The 17,700-nt window shown below is 41.2% G+C and overlaps 1 protein-coding gene across 1 annotated transcript in view; it reads left to right on the top strand.

Moving 5' to 3' along the window:
• Positions 1-2,240: 2,240 nt before the first annotated feature.
• STT3B (STT3 oligosaccharyltransferase complex catalytic subunit B) overlaps positions 2,241-17,700 on the top strand; it is a 100,482-nt gene continuing 85,022 nt past the window's right edge. The window contains exon 1 of the mRNA XM_052650035.1: positions 2,241-2,926. Within this exon, the coding sequence (XP_052505995.1) occupies positions 2,625-2,926 (302 nt within the window). The 5' untranslated portion in view covers positions 2,241-2,624. The remainder of the gene's footprint in view (positions 2,927-17,700) is intronic.

Genomic DNA, 17,700 nt, shown 5'->3' with positions numbered 1-17,700 from the left:
TGCCATAAGGGTGGTGTGATCTGCATATCTGAGGTGATTGATATTTCTCCCAGCAATCTTGATTCCAGCTTGTGTTTCTTCCAGTCCAGCGTTTCTCATGATGTACTCTGCATAGAAGTTAAATAAGCAGGGTGACAATATACAGCCTTGATGTACTCCTTTTCCTATTTGGAGCCAGTCTGTTGTTCCATGTCCAGTTCTAACTGTTGCTTCCTGACCTGCATACAGATTTCTCAAGAGGCAGGTCAGGTGGTCTGGTATTCCCATCTCTTTCAGATTTGGGCTTTGACAAAGAGTGTCGCAGACTCGTTGAATGAATAAGGGAGTCTGTGAGTGAGTGAGTGAAGATCAAGAATAACAGTTTTCCCTACTGCTTTTACCCTCACGGATACTCTGTATTTGTGTATGTACCTTAATAAATTTTCAAAATATTTCCAGGGAAGTGGTCTAATTTGATATTAACAATTGACTTGAAGAGTAGAAAGGGCAACCACTTGCATATGACTTGTCCAGTGTTACATGGCTAGTAAGCAACAAAGTGGGACCAGAACCAAGACTTGTTACTTTTCAGACCAGGGCTCTGGCCATTAAACAACAAAAAGAAAGCAAAAGAAGAAAATGCACAACTGAATAGGCAGCATCTACACAAAAGGCAATAAATAGAGATTATCCAAATAAATTAAAATAAAAACAATTTAATTTAGGCTGATAGAACCTGGGTTCATTGTAGGCTCAAGTTCTCTAAATGCTGGCATGTTTGCATAGGTTAGAGCTCTGACAAAGAGCATGTCACCTAGAAGTCTGGTACAACAGGACTCAGTTAATAGTCTATCATAATTTTCATTAAAATTTGGATGTTTAATAAATGGCCGTTAAGTCGTTGGTGGGAAAGTTTATTTCTGGAAACCTTTTCGTTCTTTAATGAGACTATTTATTTATTTATTATTGTAAGGAAAGGAGAGAAAAGTTCATCACTTAGTGGGCTAAGATTACGTAGCTGGATCCAGTTGTTTTAAAGAGCAGCGTCTAAAAAAAAAATAAAGAGCAGCCTCTAACGATACTTGTTCATTTAGCTCATATCAGAGCACTTCTAGTCTTTACGCAAATTTTTATTGACATATAGTTTCAATAAAACTTGATTACCTCACTTATATTTAAACTCATTTTGCTTTGAGTTTAGTCTACCTGGTAGCACTTTCTTTTGGGGGGCAGGGGCGTGGGTAAATGGGGAGAAAGATGTAAAAATACAACCTAGACGTGCAAAAATTCGTATACAGGAATCCGTAATTCGCTATCACCTGCTAAAAACAGGACTGGGTAATAGCTGAAAGTCCACAGAAAGTTTCACTCGACTGATGGAATATACGCAACCGTTAACAACGATTTCCTACGTTTGCCCACATTTCCAGAGAATCAACGTTATCTCTGCATTCAGGAAAATACAAGAAGTGAAAAAAGCCGGAGAAAGTCGCACTTCACTTGCCCCACGTGGTCCTTTCCGCGCTAGGGGCTTCTCCGCCGGTTCCAACGAATTTCCAGCGCCCGCAAACGCGTCCTCGCGCGCGACCTCTAAGGCAGGCGGCGGTCGCAGCTCGCAGAACGGAATCTGAGCGCTGCCGCGGGCGGTTCACTTGACGCGCCAAGTGCGGGCGCCTAGGGGCGGCCGAGTTCTGCGCGCCCGACCTACGCGCCGGGCACTAGGGCAGAGCGCCTGCGCGCCCAGTCACGTGTTGGGCGCTCAGCGCAAAGCGGGTTAAAAGTGACGACCGCGGAGAGCCCGTGAGCGCCTCGCCGGTCCGCGCGGCGCTCCTCGAGTCCCCTAAGCCGGTTCTAAGGGAGGCCGTCCGGCTCTCCTCTATCACTTCCCGCCCTCTCGGCCCGGCTCAGCTCCACGCAACGCCTAGCACACTTCCTCTCCGCTTACACAGGCGCGTGAAACCGCCTCTTTCAACTGACAATGAAGCCGAAGCCGCGCACCACGGCCGCTGCGGGCCAACGGGCGCGAGGCCGGGAGGGGGATGGGGAGGGGAGAGGAGAACGGTTGGGCCAAGCCCCGCCCCAGCTCGCACTCCTATTGGCCGGCACTAGGGCTCTGGGCCCGCCCCCTTACGGACCTGTCGCATTGTGACAGGCGGAGGGGCCAGTTCCTGTTGGGTCGGGGGCGGAGTCAGGGGTAGCCTGAGCTCCGCCCGGACGCCCGGGGGCTCCTCCTCCTGTTCCTCACGGCGCGGCGGGCGGCGGTTGTGAGGGGAATGTCACTGCCGCTCCGAGAGGTGGTGCCGCCTCCGACTGCTCCTGCTCTTTCTCTGGCGCCCTCGTCCCGTCAGCTTTCGCCGTTGCCGCAGCTGCACAGAGGAGACGGATGGCTAGAGGGGCGCAAGGGCCATCCGAGTTGAGAGAGCGGCGGTCGCGACCACTGCTGAGGCGGAGACTCCCCGCCGCCGCCTCCACCCCCAGTTTTCTGGCCTCGCGGCGCTGAGGGCGGGCGCGCGCCGCGCTCTTCCCTCCTCCCTCTCCTCATTCTTCCTCCTCCTCCTCCTCCTCCTCCTCTGGGTCCCCGCCCAGCACCCCTCGCACCAGGCGGCGGCGGCGGCGCGGAGCGAGACCCGCCGCCGGGGCACAACATGGCGGAGCCCTCGGCCCCGGAGAGCAAGCACAAGTCGTCCCTCAACTCGTCCCCGTGGAGCGGCCTCATGGCCCTGGGGAACAGCCGGCACGGGCCCGGAGCCCAGTGTGCGCACAAGGCGGCGGGCGGCGCGGCGCCTAAGCCGGCCCCCGCGGGGCTGTCCGGGGGGCTGTCGCAGCCGGCCGGCTGGCAGTCTCTGCTTTCCTTCACCATCCTCTTCCTGGCCTGGCTCGCCGGCTTCAGCTCGCGCCTCTTCGCGGTCATCCGCTTCGAAAGCATCATCCACGAGTTCGACCCGTGGTGAGTGCCCGCCGCCCCTCCCCCGCCGCCGTTACCCCCCCCCCCACCCCCACCGCCCGCTCTGCCCGGACCGGCCGTGGGTCCGGGGAGCTCGGGCGCGCCCCCGTCCGCGGCGAAGTTTCTCCGCGCGGCTCGAGGCGGGGCGTCGGGGCCCGACCGGGACCTTGACCCCGGGCCGGGCGAGCCTGCCGACTCCCGGGAGGGCGAACGTGGCTCTTCGCGGCCGGCTCGGCCCCCGGAGCCCTACCCGCCTCGCGGGCTGCCGGACGGCGGACTCCCCGCCTCCCCACTGCCCGGGGCTCTCAGCTTCTCGGGCGCCTTCTCGGCTGGCTGGGGTGGGATCGCCCGGGGGGTGGGGGGTGCCCCGTTGCAGTTGGAGGTGAGTCCCGATGTGCCGGAGCCTCGTCTGCTCAGACTCGCAGTTGCACGCTTTTACGTTGTCTCTCTGGGCTCTCAGACGGGAAGGGAAAAAGCGAGCGAGCGAGGTGTTGGAGCAAAGGAAATAATATCCCTGAAAGTGATCTGAAAGCTAGGGACGCTAATTTATTTAACGTGAGATATTGTCAAGAGTGGCTTTTTTTTCACGGCCCTTACGTGCATTCCGCACCTCACCGGTCCACAATTACCTTGGCTCATGACTTAGCCAAACTGTCACCCTCTATGTTATGCACAATATCCGAAAGCGTTACATTAGTTCCTTTATTGGTCTCTGTAGGAAGGTTTGTGGATTAGAGAACAAACAGTAGCATAGTGGAGGGGAGCCTTGGATTTTAATACTGAATTTGCACATGGCATCAGGGACTGACCTCAGGTTTTAGGAAATAACCCCATTAAGAGCACTGGCTAATTAATTTAATTCATTGGTCTGTGATAGGAAGAGTGCTTTAATATTTTTTGCAACTTGCCCAGCCTAGGTTAAGTTTCTTGTGGGTTTTATTTTAGTCTGAATCTATGCCTTTTAACTAACTTAATTCATCTTGACCCATCACCGTTGAGTTAATCTTACTTCCTTATAATCAGACCCGACTAAACTGGTATTTATCGCTGGGATTAAAGAGAGAGAAAATCTTCTTGAGAGTTACTAAATATATGACTAATAAATATTTGGGGGAGTGATGTAGAAACACCAATTGAAGTTCTGTCACAGATAGAAAAATTGGTAGTGCATCGTCTGTTGAACACCAGAAGGGTCCACTCTTGGAGAATTCAATTTACATAGACAATTAACAGCTGTGACATGCTTCCATGAAACGTTTTCAAAAGCATTTTAGAGGTGTGTTTTTTTTTTCTTTTTAAAAATAACTTTTGTGTTACTTGGAATCACAGAAGAAAATAAATTCCTGTGAAGCCTTATGAACCAGAGTATTCTTAGTCCTAGCTTTTAAACACATAAGCAAGTGAGATAAAAATGAAATTGGAACCAGAAAATGAAAACTGCTAATATGTTGCTGAACAGTGTGAAAAGAGAAAGTTCTGTTTTTTCAGATTACAAGAGCAGAAGTGCATGGTTGACCAAACGTTTCGGGTAACAAAATTCGTGAATTCTGTTTCTGGAGAGTATAATTTTTAAAAGCACAATTTTTAATAGTAACATTGAGGCTTAAAGATTGCAGAGAAATTAACAGCTGCATTGGTATTTTTCCTTATTTTGAAGGAAGGTTAGACCTGTGCATCAAGCCAGCCAAAGAGTTTCTACTAAAATTGAATATTATAGTCATGAAAAGTCTTACTGGATTGCTTCACAGATAAGTTTTTTTTTTAGTATGGCAAAAAATTAAAAGTTGATTTCTTCTCTAGTTTTGAAAATATACTCCAAGGGTTTTTGGAGAACAAAATCCTTTTTTCTCACACGAAAATGTGTTTTGTGCCCCTTTTTCTATGTATAAGACACATTTTAGAAGCATCCTTGAGTGGAATATATAACGTTTGACTTTGATTCATATACTCTAAAGGTATATAAACCTCAGAAGTCTTAAAGATCTATTTGATGTAGCTGTTCAGCTTACTGATAGTTTTAATATTTATGTTTTGTTATATTCTTGGTTAAACATTTATATTCATAATGTTAGATAATTCTGACTAGTAGTAAATAGCTTTTTATAATAAAGGAATTTTCCCTATCTTTTATTGTGAATGGAGATTTGCCAGTGTAAATCTTAAATAGAATTCAGATGACTTAGAATTTTCAGTCAAAAAAAAAAAATTTCCTTTTTTGCTCATTTATGTTTTTCTTGTCATGTCTTTCAAAGAATTCGGGTATCTTATTTTTAAAACCCATTCTTACTGAAAAATTTAAATTTTAAAAGTAGTTTTTCTTCAAAGCTGCTAATATTACCAGCACTTTGATTCTACAAACACTCAGATATTATACTGTCTTGGGAGTCTCTCAGATTACTGTTTTAACATGTAGTAGTGACATGAACCTTTAATAATATTTGAATGTTCCTCTCAGGTTCTGAACCCACAAACCAGTTTTTCTCTGACCTTCCCTGATCCTTTTTTTTTTTTTTTTTCATGTTTCTGTATACTGGCTTCACTTCTGAGGTCTTTTTAGTGAAAAGTTTACTTCCTCTGTTTGGTTGTAAGTTATTTCTATAAATTTTAATAGTAGTACTTATATTGTGTAAGACTCTAGTTAGCTGCCAAAGGTGACTGATTGTCACAAAGTTATACTTGTTTTTTAAAAAGTTTGTCATTTAAGTTATTTTATAAAGCTTACCAGTTGTTAGAAGGTGTGGTATGTGATGTTCATTAGTATTTATTGAATTTTAAAGTACACTGCACTTTTTTAGAACTTCACTGCATTTTGGGTAATGATCTGTTCCCCACTTCACTTTAGTAATTTTCCCCCTTATCAGTTGAGTTGATCATACATGAGGACACAGTTTGAGAATTTGTTGTTTGTACTTGGCAAACATTTGGTTGACCAACTTGTTTAACAGCACCTAATTTTATCTTTTTATCTGGCGCAGAATGTAGTTTCTACTTATTTTTGTTGTAGCTGTTAATACTTTTATATTAACCAAGTGCTTTTCCCATAACTATTATCTTGTTAAATTGTGGTAGCTTTTCCCACAATGCAGTGGAAAAGCTCCCTATAAAAGAGGAGTTGCTCTTCTCCCCTGCCTGCAAGGTTGGAGAAGGGTTCTCCCTGGAGCCCTGGAAGGAGAATTCTCTCAGCCTTGAGTTAACTGCAGTTAACTATAAAAGGGTAGCAGGGCAGAAAGCTGCAGTTTATGGAGTTGAAACTTGGGAGGCAATTTTTCATAGAAACTTTGGTATAAATAGGTTAATTAGTACAAACATGTTTTCAGAGGAGTGATAAACCTTTGGAACATAGCGTAAGCTGTTTGTAAGTTGGGGACTACTTCCTGTACTTTGAAGTCTCCATGTTTTTCTTCACTTGACAAATGACAAAAGAGGCTGTTGACCTCAGTTCTGAACATGACAAAATGGGTAACAAAACCAATTTTAGAGCCGGAATGTCACAAAATCTTAAGTCTCTTTACAGAATCATTAGCAACAGCAATCCAGAGGCCCTTCAGAACAGGTATACTGTCACTGATTTCATTGTAATTTAAAATTTCTCAAGCCTTGAGCCCTGGAGATCTTTCCACTTCTAAGAACACTTAGGGAGGAGGCGCAGAAGTGTGTGGAGCTCCTGGGTTGAATGAGGGGATTGGACCTGCTCCCACTGGCTGAGTGTGGTGGCTCCTGTAGGTCATAATCACAGGTTTCCTGAGGCGTCTCATAGGTGCTGGGGAAGTTAGGCTCTGTCAACAACCACTCTGGAACTTTTTTTCTCTTTATTCGTGTATTGAGGGCCAACTTGAATAAGACTGCACACCCCTTACTGCCATAAGCAGTTTGCACAGTGTTGGTCTGAGGAACTTTGATTAAGGAATTGCATCTAGGTTCTGACCCAGTTATTATGAATATGGGCAGACTTACTAGCCTGTCCATGCTTTGTCTTCTCTGATTTTTATGCTTTCAGTAAGTTTTGGGTGCTTTGTGTGGTATGAGAAAGTGTTAAAAGTTGTCTTCATCGTAGTATCTTACTATGAATCAGTGCATACATGCTCTCAGAAATAATGAAATGATGGATATTCTCAAGTGACTGAAACATTTTTTCCCATCATTTTGTTTACTTTGAAAACTTAATGCTGTTAGGGAAAGACAGTACTGCAGTTAACCTGTATTATAAAGCACTGTACAGTTCAGCAGCTCGGTATATTGCTTGATTGTCATATTATGAAAATTTTCAAGCATACAGAAAAGTTGAAAGATTTTTACAGTGAGCACTCATACTGCACTTTGTTGTGTTAGTTGCTAAGTCGTGTCCGACTCTCTTGTGACCCCATGGACTGTAGCCCGCCAGGCTCCTCTCTGTGGGATTTTCTAGGCAAGAATACTGGAGTGGGTTGCCATTTCCTTCACCAGTTAGTATTTACTTAATTTGCTTTATCATGTCTTTCTATCTGTCCATTACTGCTTTTAAATCCTGCTTGTAGGATACTAATAGTACACTGTAATGTGAAGAATGTTATCTTTGTTCCTCAACTCTGTGATAAAGAGGAGCTCTTATCTCTAGGTAGCATTTATTTTCTATAATACTTGAATATAATGAGCATAAATACAGTTTATATATCATCTTCAAATTGAACTGCAGGTTAGAATCAGATTCAGTCATTCTGGGTTTTGGTTAGTAACTCACCTGAGTACATTTTAAGTCAGTGCTTTTAGCCCAAGTCTGTTAAACGACTTAAAAGTGAAAAGAAAGTGAAGTCACTCAGTTGTGTCCGACCCTTTGTGACCCCATGGACTGTAGCCTACCAGTCTTCTCCGTCCATTTTCCAGGCAAGAGTACTGGAGCGGGTTGCCATTCCCTTCTCCAAAGTTGAATCCTGTGTCTCAGGAGAAATTCTGAAGGTTTTATTAGATTTAGTTTTTGTGGAACCACTAAACTCGTTTGAATTATTAGAAGCCTTTTATTGGTGAGCCTGTGCTTATTATGAGTTTCTTTCTTTCTTTCTTTCTTTTTTAGCGTTTTGGCTGTGCTCCATTGCTGTGCACAGACTTTGTCTAGTTGGGCTTCTCATTGTGGTGACTTGCAGACCGCAGCCTCTAGGGCGCAAGGGCTCTGTAGTTGTACATGGGCTTAGTTGCTCCTTGGCCCATGGAATCTTCCTGACCAGAGATTGAACCCCTGTCCCCTGCATTGATTGGTGGCTTCTTAACCACTGGACCACTAAGGAGTCTTCTGATGAGTCTTATTCGTGCTTTTTTTGCCATGTTTTATCCACATGGAATGTGTAATTGAGTATTATGTATGATTCCAAAAGTGGCTTCTCTCAGTCCCTGCAATAAATGGGAAGAAAGGAAAACATTTTCAAACAATGTAGGACCCACAGTTGTAACACATGGGCAAAATTAATAATTCTGAAAGGGAAAAATAATATATAAATAGTTAACCTGCTATTCCATTTTTACTCCTTTATTTGCTTAATCTTGATTCTGGTGGCTTTTTTGTTTTTAAACCTCTTGCTCTTTTTCTGAGAGGGTTTCTATGACCTTACTTTATTTTCTTACATAAAAAGATAATTTCCAGGAATTTAGAAATTGATAGAAAGTGTGTGCTTAGTCGCTCAGTTGTGTCCAACTCTTTGCGACCCGATGGACCCTACCAGGCTCCTCTGTCTATGGGGATTCTTCAGTCAGGGATACTGGCGTGGACTGCCATGCCTTCCTCCAGGGGATCTTCGCGACCTAGGGATCAAACCCAGGTCCTCCAGCATTGCAGATGGATTCTTTACAGTCTGAGGCACCAGGGAAGCCTAAGGATACTGGAGTAGGTAGCCTATCCCTTCTCCAGGGGATCTTCCTGACCCAGGGAGACCCAGCGATTGAACCAGGGTCTCCTGTATAGAGGGTGGATTTTTCATCAGCTGAGCTACCAGGCAATACTATCAGATTAAAAGAAAAATCTGTTAGGGGAGAGTCAGGCTGGAAGTGGAGAAGGAAATGGCAACCCACTCCAGTATTCTTGCCTGGAGAATCCCAGGGACAGAGGAGCCTGGTGGGCTTATCTGTGGGGTCACACAGAGTCGGACACAACTGATGTAACTTAGCAGTGGCAGCAGCAGCAGGGCTGGAAGAAACAGCAACTACTCAAGGCTCTCATATCTTAGGTAAATGTAGGTTAACTGGCATTTGTAGACTTGCCAGGAAACTGAACTACTGTTTGGAGCCTTATTTTTTTGGAAAAGGACTTTCATAGTTTTAAATGAAAGACATTTAAACAAACATTTTGGAATATAACCTGTATTTAAGTTGGTAAATATCTTTATGTTGTTCAAGTTTGTACTAATTTTAGAAAAGCAAATTTCTAGGAAATTGTGACTGGTATACATGTCATCTGTGACTTTCTTTGGAACTTAATACTGCAGGGTAACTTGAATGTATGTTCTAAAAAGTGGTAAATGCTTAGTTTTTACATGGTCTTATAACTTGATTTTAGATCTTAGAATTGAAGAGATAAGGTAACATCTTTTATTTCAGTAGATAAAAAATATTTCAATGCAATATTACTCTCAGAAACTGAATAATACAGGTCTGCCTGTTCTCCAAAATCTGTCCTTTTTATTACATCTTTTGCCTCCAAGGCAGGATTAAATGACAGCGTCCTCCATTTAATTTATGTTTTTTAATCAGCCGCCCTGATTTAAGTCTTAACACGCTGGCCTATCAAAATGCCTGGGCACACACAGTTCCTGTTCTGACTAACTACACACTCACTAGTTGGATGATGGCTAATTACTTTTTTGTTTTGATGTAGGGAAGAGATAAGAGTCGATGGTGGCTTAAAGTTGTTATACCCGAATGACTAGGCAATTTTCAGAGAGGGGCTTTTAAGGGAATAGCTGGATGAGAGGGGAAAATGATTGAATTCAACTCAATGTTTTCATTTAGATTTGTCTATAAAAAGTTGAGAGAAATGAAGTTGGAAGTATTAAGCCATTCCAGTTAAGGAAATTATGGTTGTTACTGTTCAGTGGCTAAGTAGTGTCTGATTCTTTGGTCTTGGAATTCTATAGTCTAAAGGACTTTTTAGAGAGTTAATGTTGGTCAGCTTGTCTTGTTTTCAGGACAAAGAATCAGCTTGTTTCCTGACTGCCAGAGGACTGGAGTACTCTTTCTAAGGTAGTATAGTTGTGGGTTGGCCAAATTCTTTTGTATTTTCTTTGCATCTGTGTTTGCATTAGAAGTTTTTTGAGAAGTTGTTTGGAGATTATTACTTCAAAAGATGAGGGGAAGTTAGTGTCTGCTGCTGCTGCTGCTGCTAAGTCGCTTCAGTCATGTCCGACTCTGCAACCCCGTAGATAGCAGCCCACCAGGCTGCCCCGTCCCTGGGATTCTCCAGACCAGAACACTGGAGTGGGTTGCCATTTCCTTCTCCAATGCATGAAAGTGTCTACCTTCACTTAAATCTGTCTGGGAGATGTTCGTAGTTCAAGTTTAGCTATGGAAATGGCTTTTATGTGAAGTTTGACTCTTTAGAACTAGTGATTTTCAAAACTCCCATCAGTTATCTGTAATTTCTATAAGTTACTAGTTTCCATAGTTCAACTTTTCAAGCTTCTATTTTTGATTTTTTTTCTTTATTCTTATCTCAAGGGAAATATTACCACAGAAAAACATAAAGAAATTCTATGTTTCTGTTAGTAAAGTACTAGCGATTTGCTGATAACCAAGTTGGTAAGGTTTCTTTTGGAATTTCCTTTTAATTTCTTTTTCATGCCGTGCAGGTTTATTAGCTATTCTCAAGTAGTTAAAGATTTTTCTTCATACTGTGGATTTTCTTTTCTTTAGTGATATCTTGCAGTCTCTGCAACCTACAGATGACTTGGACTGAATTTGGTTTTTAAATTTAAATTATTGGATTCTGTTTTTTTAGGTAGATGGTAGATAATATTACAGCATATACTTTTTCATACTATTTTAAAAATTAAAATTAGTAATTCATAATTAATTTCTAAAATGCCAGTATATGCATACCTTAAATATGATGCTGGCCAAAACCTGGAAACTTACTTGTGACTATCATGCCTTTTTAATTCTTTTAATTGAAGTAAAATGGACATATAACATTAGTTTCAGATATACAACATATGATTTAATATTTGTATACATTTTGAAATAATCACCAGGGGAACTCTACCTAACATCTATCACCTTATGTAGTTACCCTCCCCACTTTTTTACTGTGATGAGAACTTTATAGATCTACTCTTTTAGCAATTCATGCTTATTCTTAAAACACCAGTAACTCCTGTTAAGTAGAATGCAACCTGTTTAAGTAGTTTTTATTATTAAACTAGTTATCGGACCGTCTTACCTGTGTAATTCATAGAAAAAATAATGGAGTACAGAATTACTGGAAGGTGGCATTCTTTTAGTTTTTGAGATATTCTGAAAATGTCTTAAATATTTACATAAAAGAATCATATTCTGTCAGTGAGAAGATATTCAGCTTCAGTCTGTTAAAAATTTTTCCCTTACAGTGAAACACATTCTGAAAAGTATATAAACCTAATGTGCAGTGTAATGACTGATTATAAAATAAACACCAATGTGACCATCACCTACATCATCAAAAGAAATGCCATCAGCGGATGTCCCCTGGGTGGTCCACTCCTAAGACTCAGAGCTTGTAATGCAAGGGGCACGGGTTTGATCCCTGGTCAGGAAACTAGATCCCATGTGCTGCAACTAAGGCCCAGTGCAGTCAAATAAATATTTTTTAAGGAAAAAAAATTGCTGCCACCTCAGAATTCTTGTGGAGAAGGCAATGGGAACCCACTCCAGTACTCTTGCCGGGGAAATCCCATGGACGGAGGAGCCTGGTGGGCTACAGTCCATGGGGTCACGAAGAGTTGGACACACGACTGAGCGACTTCACTTTCACTTTTCACTTTCATGCACTGGAGAAGAAAATGGCAACCCACTCCACTATTCTTGCCTGGAGAATCCCAGGGACAGGAGCCTGGTGGGCTGCCTTCTGTGGGGTCGCACAGAGTCGGACACGACTGACATGACTTAGCAGTAGCAGAATTCTTGTTGTGTGCTTTCTCAATCCATCCCCCTCCCCACGACACACGTGATAGTAATTACATTCTGCTTTTTCTCCTAGGTGGTATAATTCTGAGTGCATTCCTAAATAATACAGTTTTGCCTATCTTAGAACTTTAGAAAAATGAACTTGTGGCTTTTGTGTCTTGCTTTTTTGTTGTTGTTCATCACTGTAAGATTAATTTTCAGTGCTTGAAGAGTGTTGAGAGTATGTCAGAAATAAGGTTTGACAATAATTTGATTCACCATACTTTTCAACCACCTGGGAGGTTGCCTGCTCTTTTGCATCAGAAGTATCTGTAAGACAAGTTTTTTAAAGGTATGGAGAGATTTAGTCTTTTCAGACAGTAAGACTACAAGAGGTTGGGGAGGAGACATCACTTTCAGGAGACAAATGATAATCAGATAAATGCAAAATTATTGGCTTTTTAAACTGTAGCTTTTGCCAAGTGTTGTTCTTTTTAAAGTATATACACTAAAATTTACATAAGAAAAAGTTGCTGTAGTTCTTGAAAGAGAATGTTGAAAGGGAATCTGAACTATAGGAATTTAGGAAAACCCTAAGACTGAACTGTTTAATGCATTAATATTTTTGTAGAGGATTGTTGACTCCAGGTTGCTTGTGATTTCGTGGAGATATTATGGCTCTTGAATAGCTTTCTTTTCTCTGAGTGTTGCTTTCTTGTTGCTTTCTTCCAGCCTTCCATGGGCACCACTTTTATTCTTTTCCCATATTGTTACCCACCTGGGTTCTTCGGGCTTCCCTTGTGGCTCAGCTGGTAAAGAATCTGCAACGAGGGAGACCCACGTTCAATCCCTGGGTTGGGAAGATCGCCTGGAGAAGGGAAAGGCTACCCACTCCAGTATTCTGGCCTGGAGAATTCCATGGACTGTATAGTCCATGGGGCCACAAAGAGTCGGACACGACTGATCGACTTTCACTCTGGGTTCTTCAGTCAATAGAAATTGATAAGAGGCCTCTTTAATCAATATATATTGATAAAAGGACTCCTGCAGCAGGAGGGAACAGAAATAAGTAACGGGGTCCCTTGCTTGCACCTTGCAGAGAGGTGAGCTGGTCCCTTAGGGATGATGGTAGGATTGGAGGGGCGGGTCAGGTAGTCTTTCTACCCCGTTGATGCTGTGTGCAGGGATAATGTGCAACTTGCTTTTGGTCCTGGCACCTCAGAAGTAGCAGTTTTTTGGCCTTTTTGCATAATTTGCCCCAACCTGCACATGCACAGAGTTATTTTTAGTCCCTTATAGTTTCTTTGTATTCTGTTGCTCAGGGAGATGTTTGTCCATGTACAAGTGTGGTAGGAAATGGTCCCAGGTCCCAGCCAGTTTCAATATCTTTTTTTCTTTATTGATTTAGTAGTTATCTTGGTCTTCAAGAAAAATGTGAGAGGGGTGATGGTAGAATCCTTTCAAAAGCTTCTTGAGGGGATAAAAAATTTTTTTCATAGAGAGGTAAAGAAGAGGTCATTGATTTTTATGTAGGAACTTAGTATTTATTGGGGTGTGAGAATTTGTCATGTATTAGGAAGTGATTTAAAGATACTATTGGAGATGTTATTCCAGATTATGAGCTTCTAATTAGCAGTTCTTAAGTGAAACACACATATGAATGCTTCTAATGCATTTATGTTTATTGGTCAGAATGATTTTGATCAAATTTAGTGGTATTTTTCTGCTGTGCATTAGTATGGAACCCCGGAGAAGGCAATGGCACCCCACTCCAGTACTCTTGCCTGGAAGATCCCATGGATGGAGGAGCCTGGTAGGCTGCAGTCCATGGGGTTGCTAAGAGTCGGACCCGACTGAGCGACTTCACTTTCACTTTTCACTTTCATGCATTGGAGAAGGAAATGGCAACCCACTCCAGTATTCTTGCCTGGAGAATCCCAGGGACGGGGGAGCCTGGTGGACTGCCATCTATGGGATCACACAGAGTCAGACACGACTGAAGCGACTTAGCAGCAGCAGCAGTATGGAACCCATGCTACTTGAATGGATAACAGTTGGTTTCTTTTGTAAACAAAAAAGACTATATAGTTATCATTAACAGTTGAAGAATATTAATCTCGGACGTTCTTTCTTCAGACTTCAAATTGAGCTAACCAGTATTCATAAGGAAGATGTATTTATTATCCTTTTTTCTCCAAATCCCATGTAATGCATGCCAGAGAGAAACTTTGAATTAGGCTCTATTTGTATAATGGTCCAACTTAATGATTTAAGCTATTTTAACACCTTCAGTGTTTTTCGTGTGAATTCTTCAGGGAAGTAGGGCTGTTTTTCTAAAAAAAATGTATTAACTATTAGGAAATGCCCAGCATACTTCTTTCAGAAATAACAATCCAATATAGTTTATCTGTTTTATGTGAGAGATTTAGGTACAAGTTTTCTTAATCCCACTATAAAGCAGACTTCAGTTAAATTTTATGACTGTTCATTTAACCAAATGGGTCAGAGCCATTTTGAAGAAGATTTATAATTTTTTATAATTTATTGTTATTACTATACAAAGACAAAGGAAGATCCTTAAGAACATAATCTTCCTAGAATATCTACATTATATTGGGAGCGTAGTGAACGATCAATGATGATAACCACATTTTATGTTTTGGTCATGACAGTGTTGGTCATGACAGTGATGGAACAAGAAGTGCTTATTGTGTAATACTTTGATAAAGTTTGGCTTTGACCGTGCTGTCAGGAAAATCACGTGTAGTTGGGATAAAGTGATAATAAGTCATATTTGGTCTAAATCCTCTTCTGTGTGTACTCAGTCATGTCTGATTCTTTGTGACCCCATGGGCTATAGCCTGCCATGCTCCTCTGCCCGTGGAATTTTCCAGGCAAGAATACTGAAGTGGGTTGCCATTTCCTCCTGCAAGGGATCTTCCCGACCCAGGGATTGAACCTTGTCTCCTGTGTCTCCTACATTGGCAACCGGATTCTTCACTGTGCCACCTCGGAAACCTTAAATCCCCTTGCAGTTTCCTAAATGTTGAGAGCTTTGAATGTGTCATTTATGTGTTAATGAGTGAAGTTGGGAAGCCCCTGGCTCACCTGAGGATGGGAGATGGTTGCCAGTGGGTCTTTTAATTCCACCCCCTGACCTCCAGGAAAGGGAGAGGAGCTGGAGTGATCTAATCACTGGAGAATCACCAGTGGCCAATAATTGAACCAGTCATTCCTATGTAACAGTCTCCATAAAAACCAAAATAGTGGGAGTTTGGAGAACTTCTAGAACCTTGTGGAGATGGAGCGATGGGTTCGGAGAGAGCGTGGAAGCTCCGTGCCCCATCCGGCACACCAGCTCATTATCTGGCTGTTCCTGACTTCTCTCCTTTTATATTAAACCAGTGATCTACTTAATGAGATACTTGAGTTCTGTGAGCTAGTTCAAGGGGTCATGGTTGGTTAGAAGCACAGGTGAACCTGGACTTGTGATTGGCATCTGAAGTTGATGAGGTGCTCAGTTTTGCAGGTGTGAGCCCTTCACCTGTGGGATCTGATGCTGTCTCCAGGCAGATAATGTCAGTTGAGTTGTAGGACACGCGGCTGGTGTTGGAAAATTTCTTGGTGGTGTGGGAAAACGCCCCCATTCCCTGCCCCCGTCACACACTGGAATGCTGTGGTGAACTGCTTATAGTGAACATCAAGATCTTACTCTCAATAAAGATGTCATTTTAATGTTAAGAAAGAAAGAGTTGAAGAAAGTAGATGATAATGTTTGTAGAAGTAATCTACCTGAGCATCAGGAATTGCCATCAGCAATTGAGAGATGGCTAGTTGGATGGATGGATACCTTAGGAATAATTTTAAGGGAGGGAGATTTTAGTTACATGAGTAAATATTTCTTCCAAATACCAGCAACTCTTAAGTAAAAGTTTTGTCTCACGTTTTCCTAGTTAAGGAACATTGAATAAGAAAAGACAGGTAAGTTAATATCTAAAAATCATGAATGATAAAGTTTCAGTGCTGTGTTCTTTTGAGATGATAAATGAAGAAAGATATCAGCTATAGAAGTAAAATTCACAAGCTGGCATTTTGTTTGAACTTGAGAAATAATATCTTGATGTGGAAGAATAGGAATGATCATTATATACACAGGCACTAGTTAGAATATACTAAATTCATAAAAATAGGTTTGGATGTGGTTAGATTAATTAATGATCCCTTTGGTTTCTCTCTTCGTGACTTAGCTTTATGGTAACAGGTAATTAATATGGAAATTAAGCAACACTTTAGGAAGCATTCCAATATCTGTTTGATCGAAATTTTTAAGCTTTACTGTTAAAGGATACTAAATAAAAATACTCGTTAGGGATGAAATAAGTTGTTTGTCTTCTTTAAAGTGTCCACAGTGGAAATAGTTTTGTCTATGTCTAATCACTGGGAGAATCATTGAATATTGTAGATTTTAAGAGTAAAGTAAACCAAGATATAAACTCTTTATCTTCTTTTACTGTGTGTTGGACTCTAACAAAATGATTGATCTGCTCTTTAATTATACTATTATTCATGTAATAATAACAACATTCTTGTGAGTCCTAAACCTGATGTGCTGTAGTGACATTTTTGCTTAAAACTGATTTTTTTTTAACTTTCATACCTCAGGGTGCCTTTAAAAAAAAATCTATTATAGTGAGTAAAGTTTGTTGAATATATTGACAATTAAGACATTGAATATGTTCTTAAATTAAAAAATTTAATGAATTTGCTTCATGGAAGTTTAATTTTAGTCCTAATAATATTTTTATTCTAGTTAGCTAAAAAAGAGTTTTGTTTTAATATACTAAGCAGCTTTCTGGCATTTGAAGGAACAGGATAATGAAACAATGTGCAGCAGATGAACTGTAATCTTAAAACTGTCAAGTCTGGTCATTTGTTCAAAACAGAAGAATGAGCTTGAGGAGTGACTAAAATCTTATTAAATATAAGAGTTTTTTTGTTTTTTTTTTTGAAGATGGTTAAAAATGAGTTAGTCACTTACTTAGAAAGGGAGATCTTTTCTGCTGTTTAAGATACTTATTTTGGTTGTTAAAATAATTTGCTGCATTTAAATGAAGTGTCTGATATAAACAATTTAAAGCAACAAAAAAGATTTTCTTTCTGAAATAAGAATCGTTTTGGACTTATAATAAGTGTGTAATTAGTGTTGGAGGTCATAATTGTTGGTTGTGAATTGCCTTATAATGTTCTAAATAAAATTTTTATAAGTCAAACTATATTGAGAATGCAACTTGCGTATAAAAGAATGTATAAACCCATATATATAGTTAGGAACGTGATAAACACCTGTGAAACTCCTACACAGCTAGAGAACTGGAACGTTACCAACTTCACGTTATCTGCGTTCCTTCCCAAGCCTATCCTCATTGTTTGCCTTTTCACCCTAGAAAACCAGTTTAACATTTCCTTTGAAATACTGAGGGCAAAAAGCTCATGTATATGTTTCTAGACAGTATATTGCTAATTTTGCTTAGTTTGGAGCTTTAAAAAATATATCCTATATAAAGGGTCTCTGTCTTGGATTTATATATATATATTTTTTTAGGTGAACATTTGGGTTTCCTCATTTTTTATGAGTAATGCTACTTTGAACATTAGAAACTATAATTTCTGATGCATAT

The sequence above is a fragment of the Budorcas taxicolor genome, chromosome 1 (assembly GCF_023091745.1).
Source record: "Budorcas taxicolor isolate Tak-1 chromosome 1, Takin1.1, whole genome shotgun sequence".
Lineage (NCBI taxonomy): Eukaryota > Metazoa > Chordata > Mammalia > Artiodactyla > Bovidae > Budorcas > Budorcas taxicolor.
This window is presented reverse-complemented; position numbering and strand designations above follow the sequence as displayed.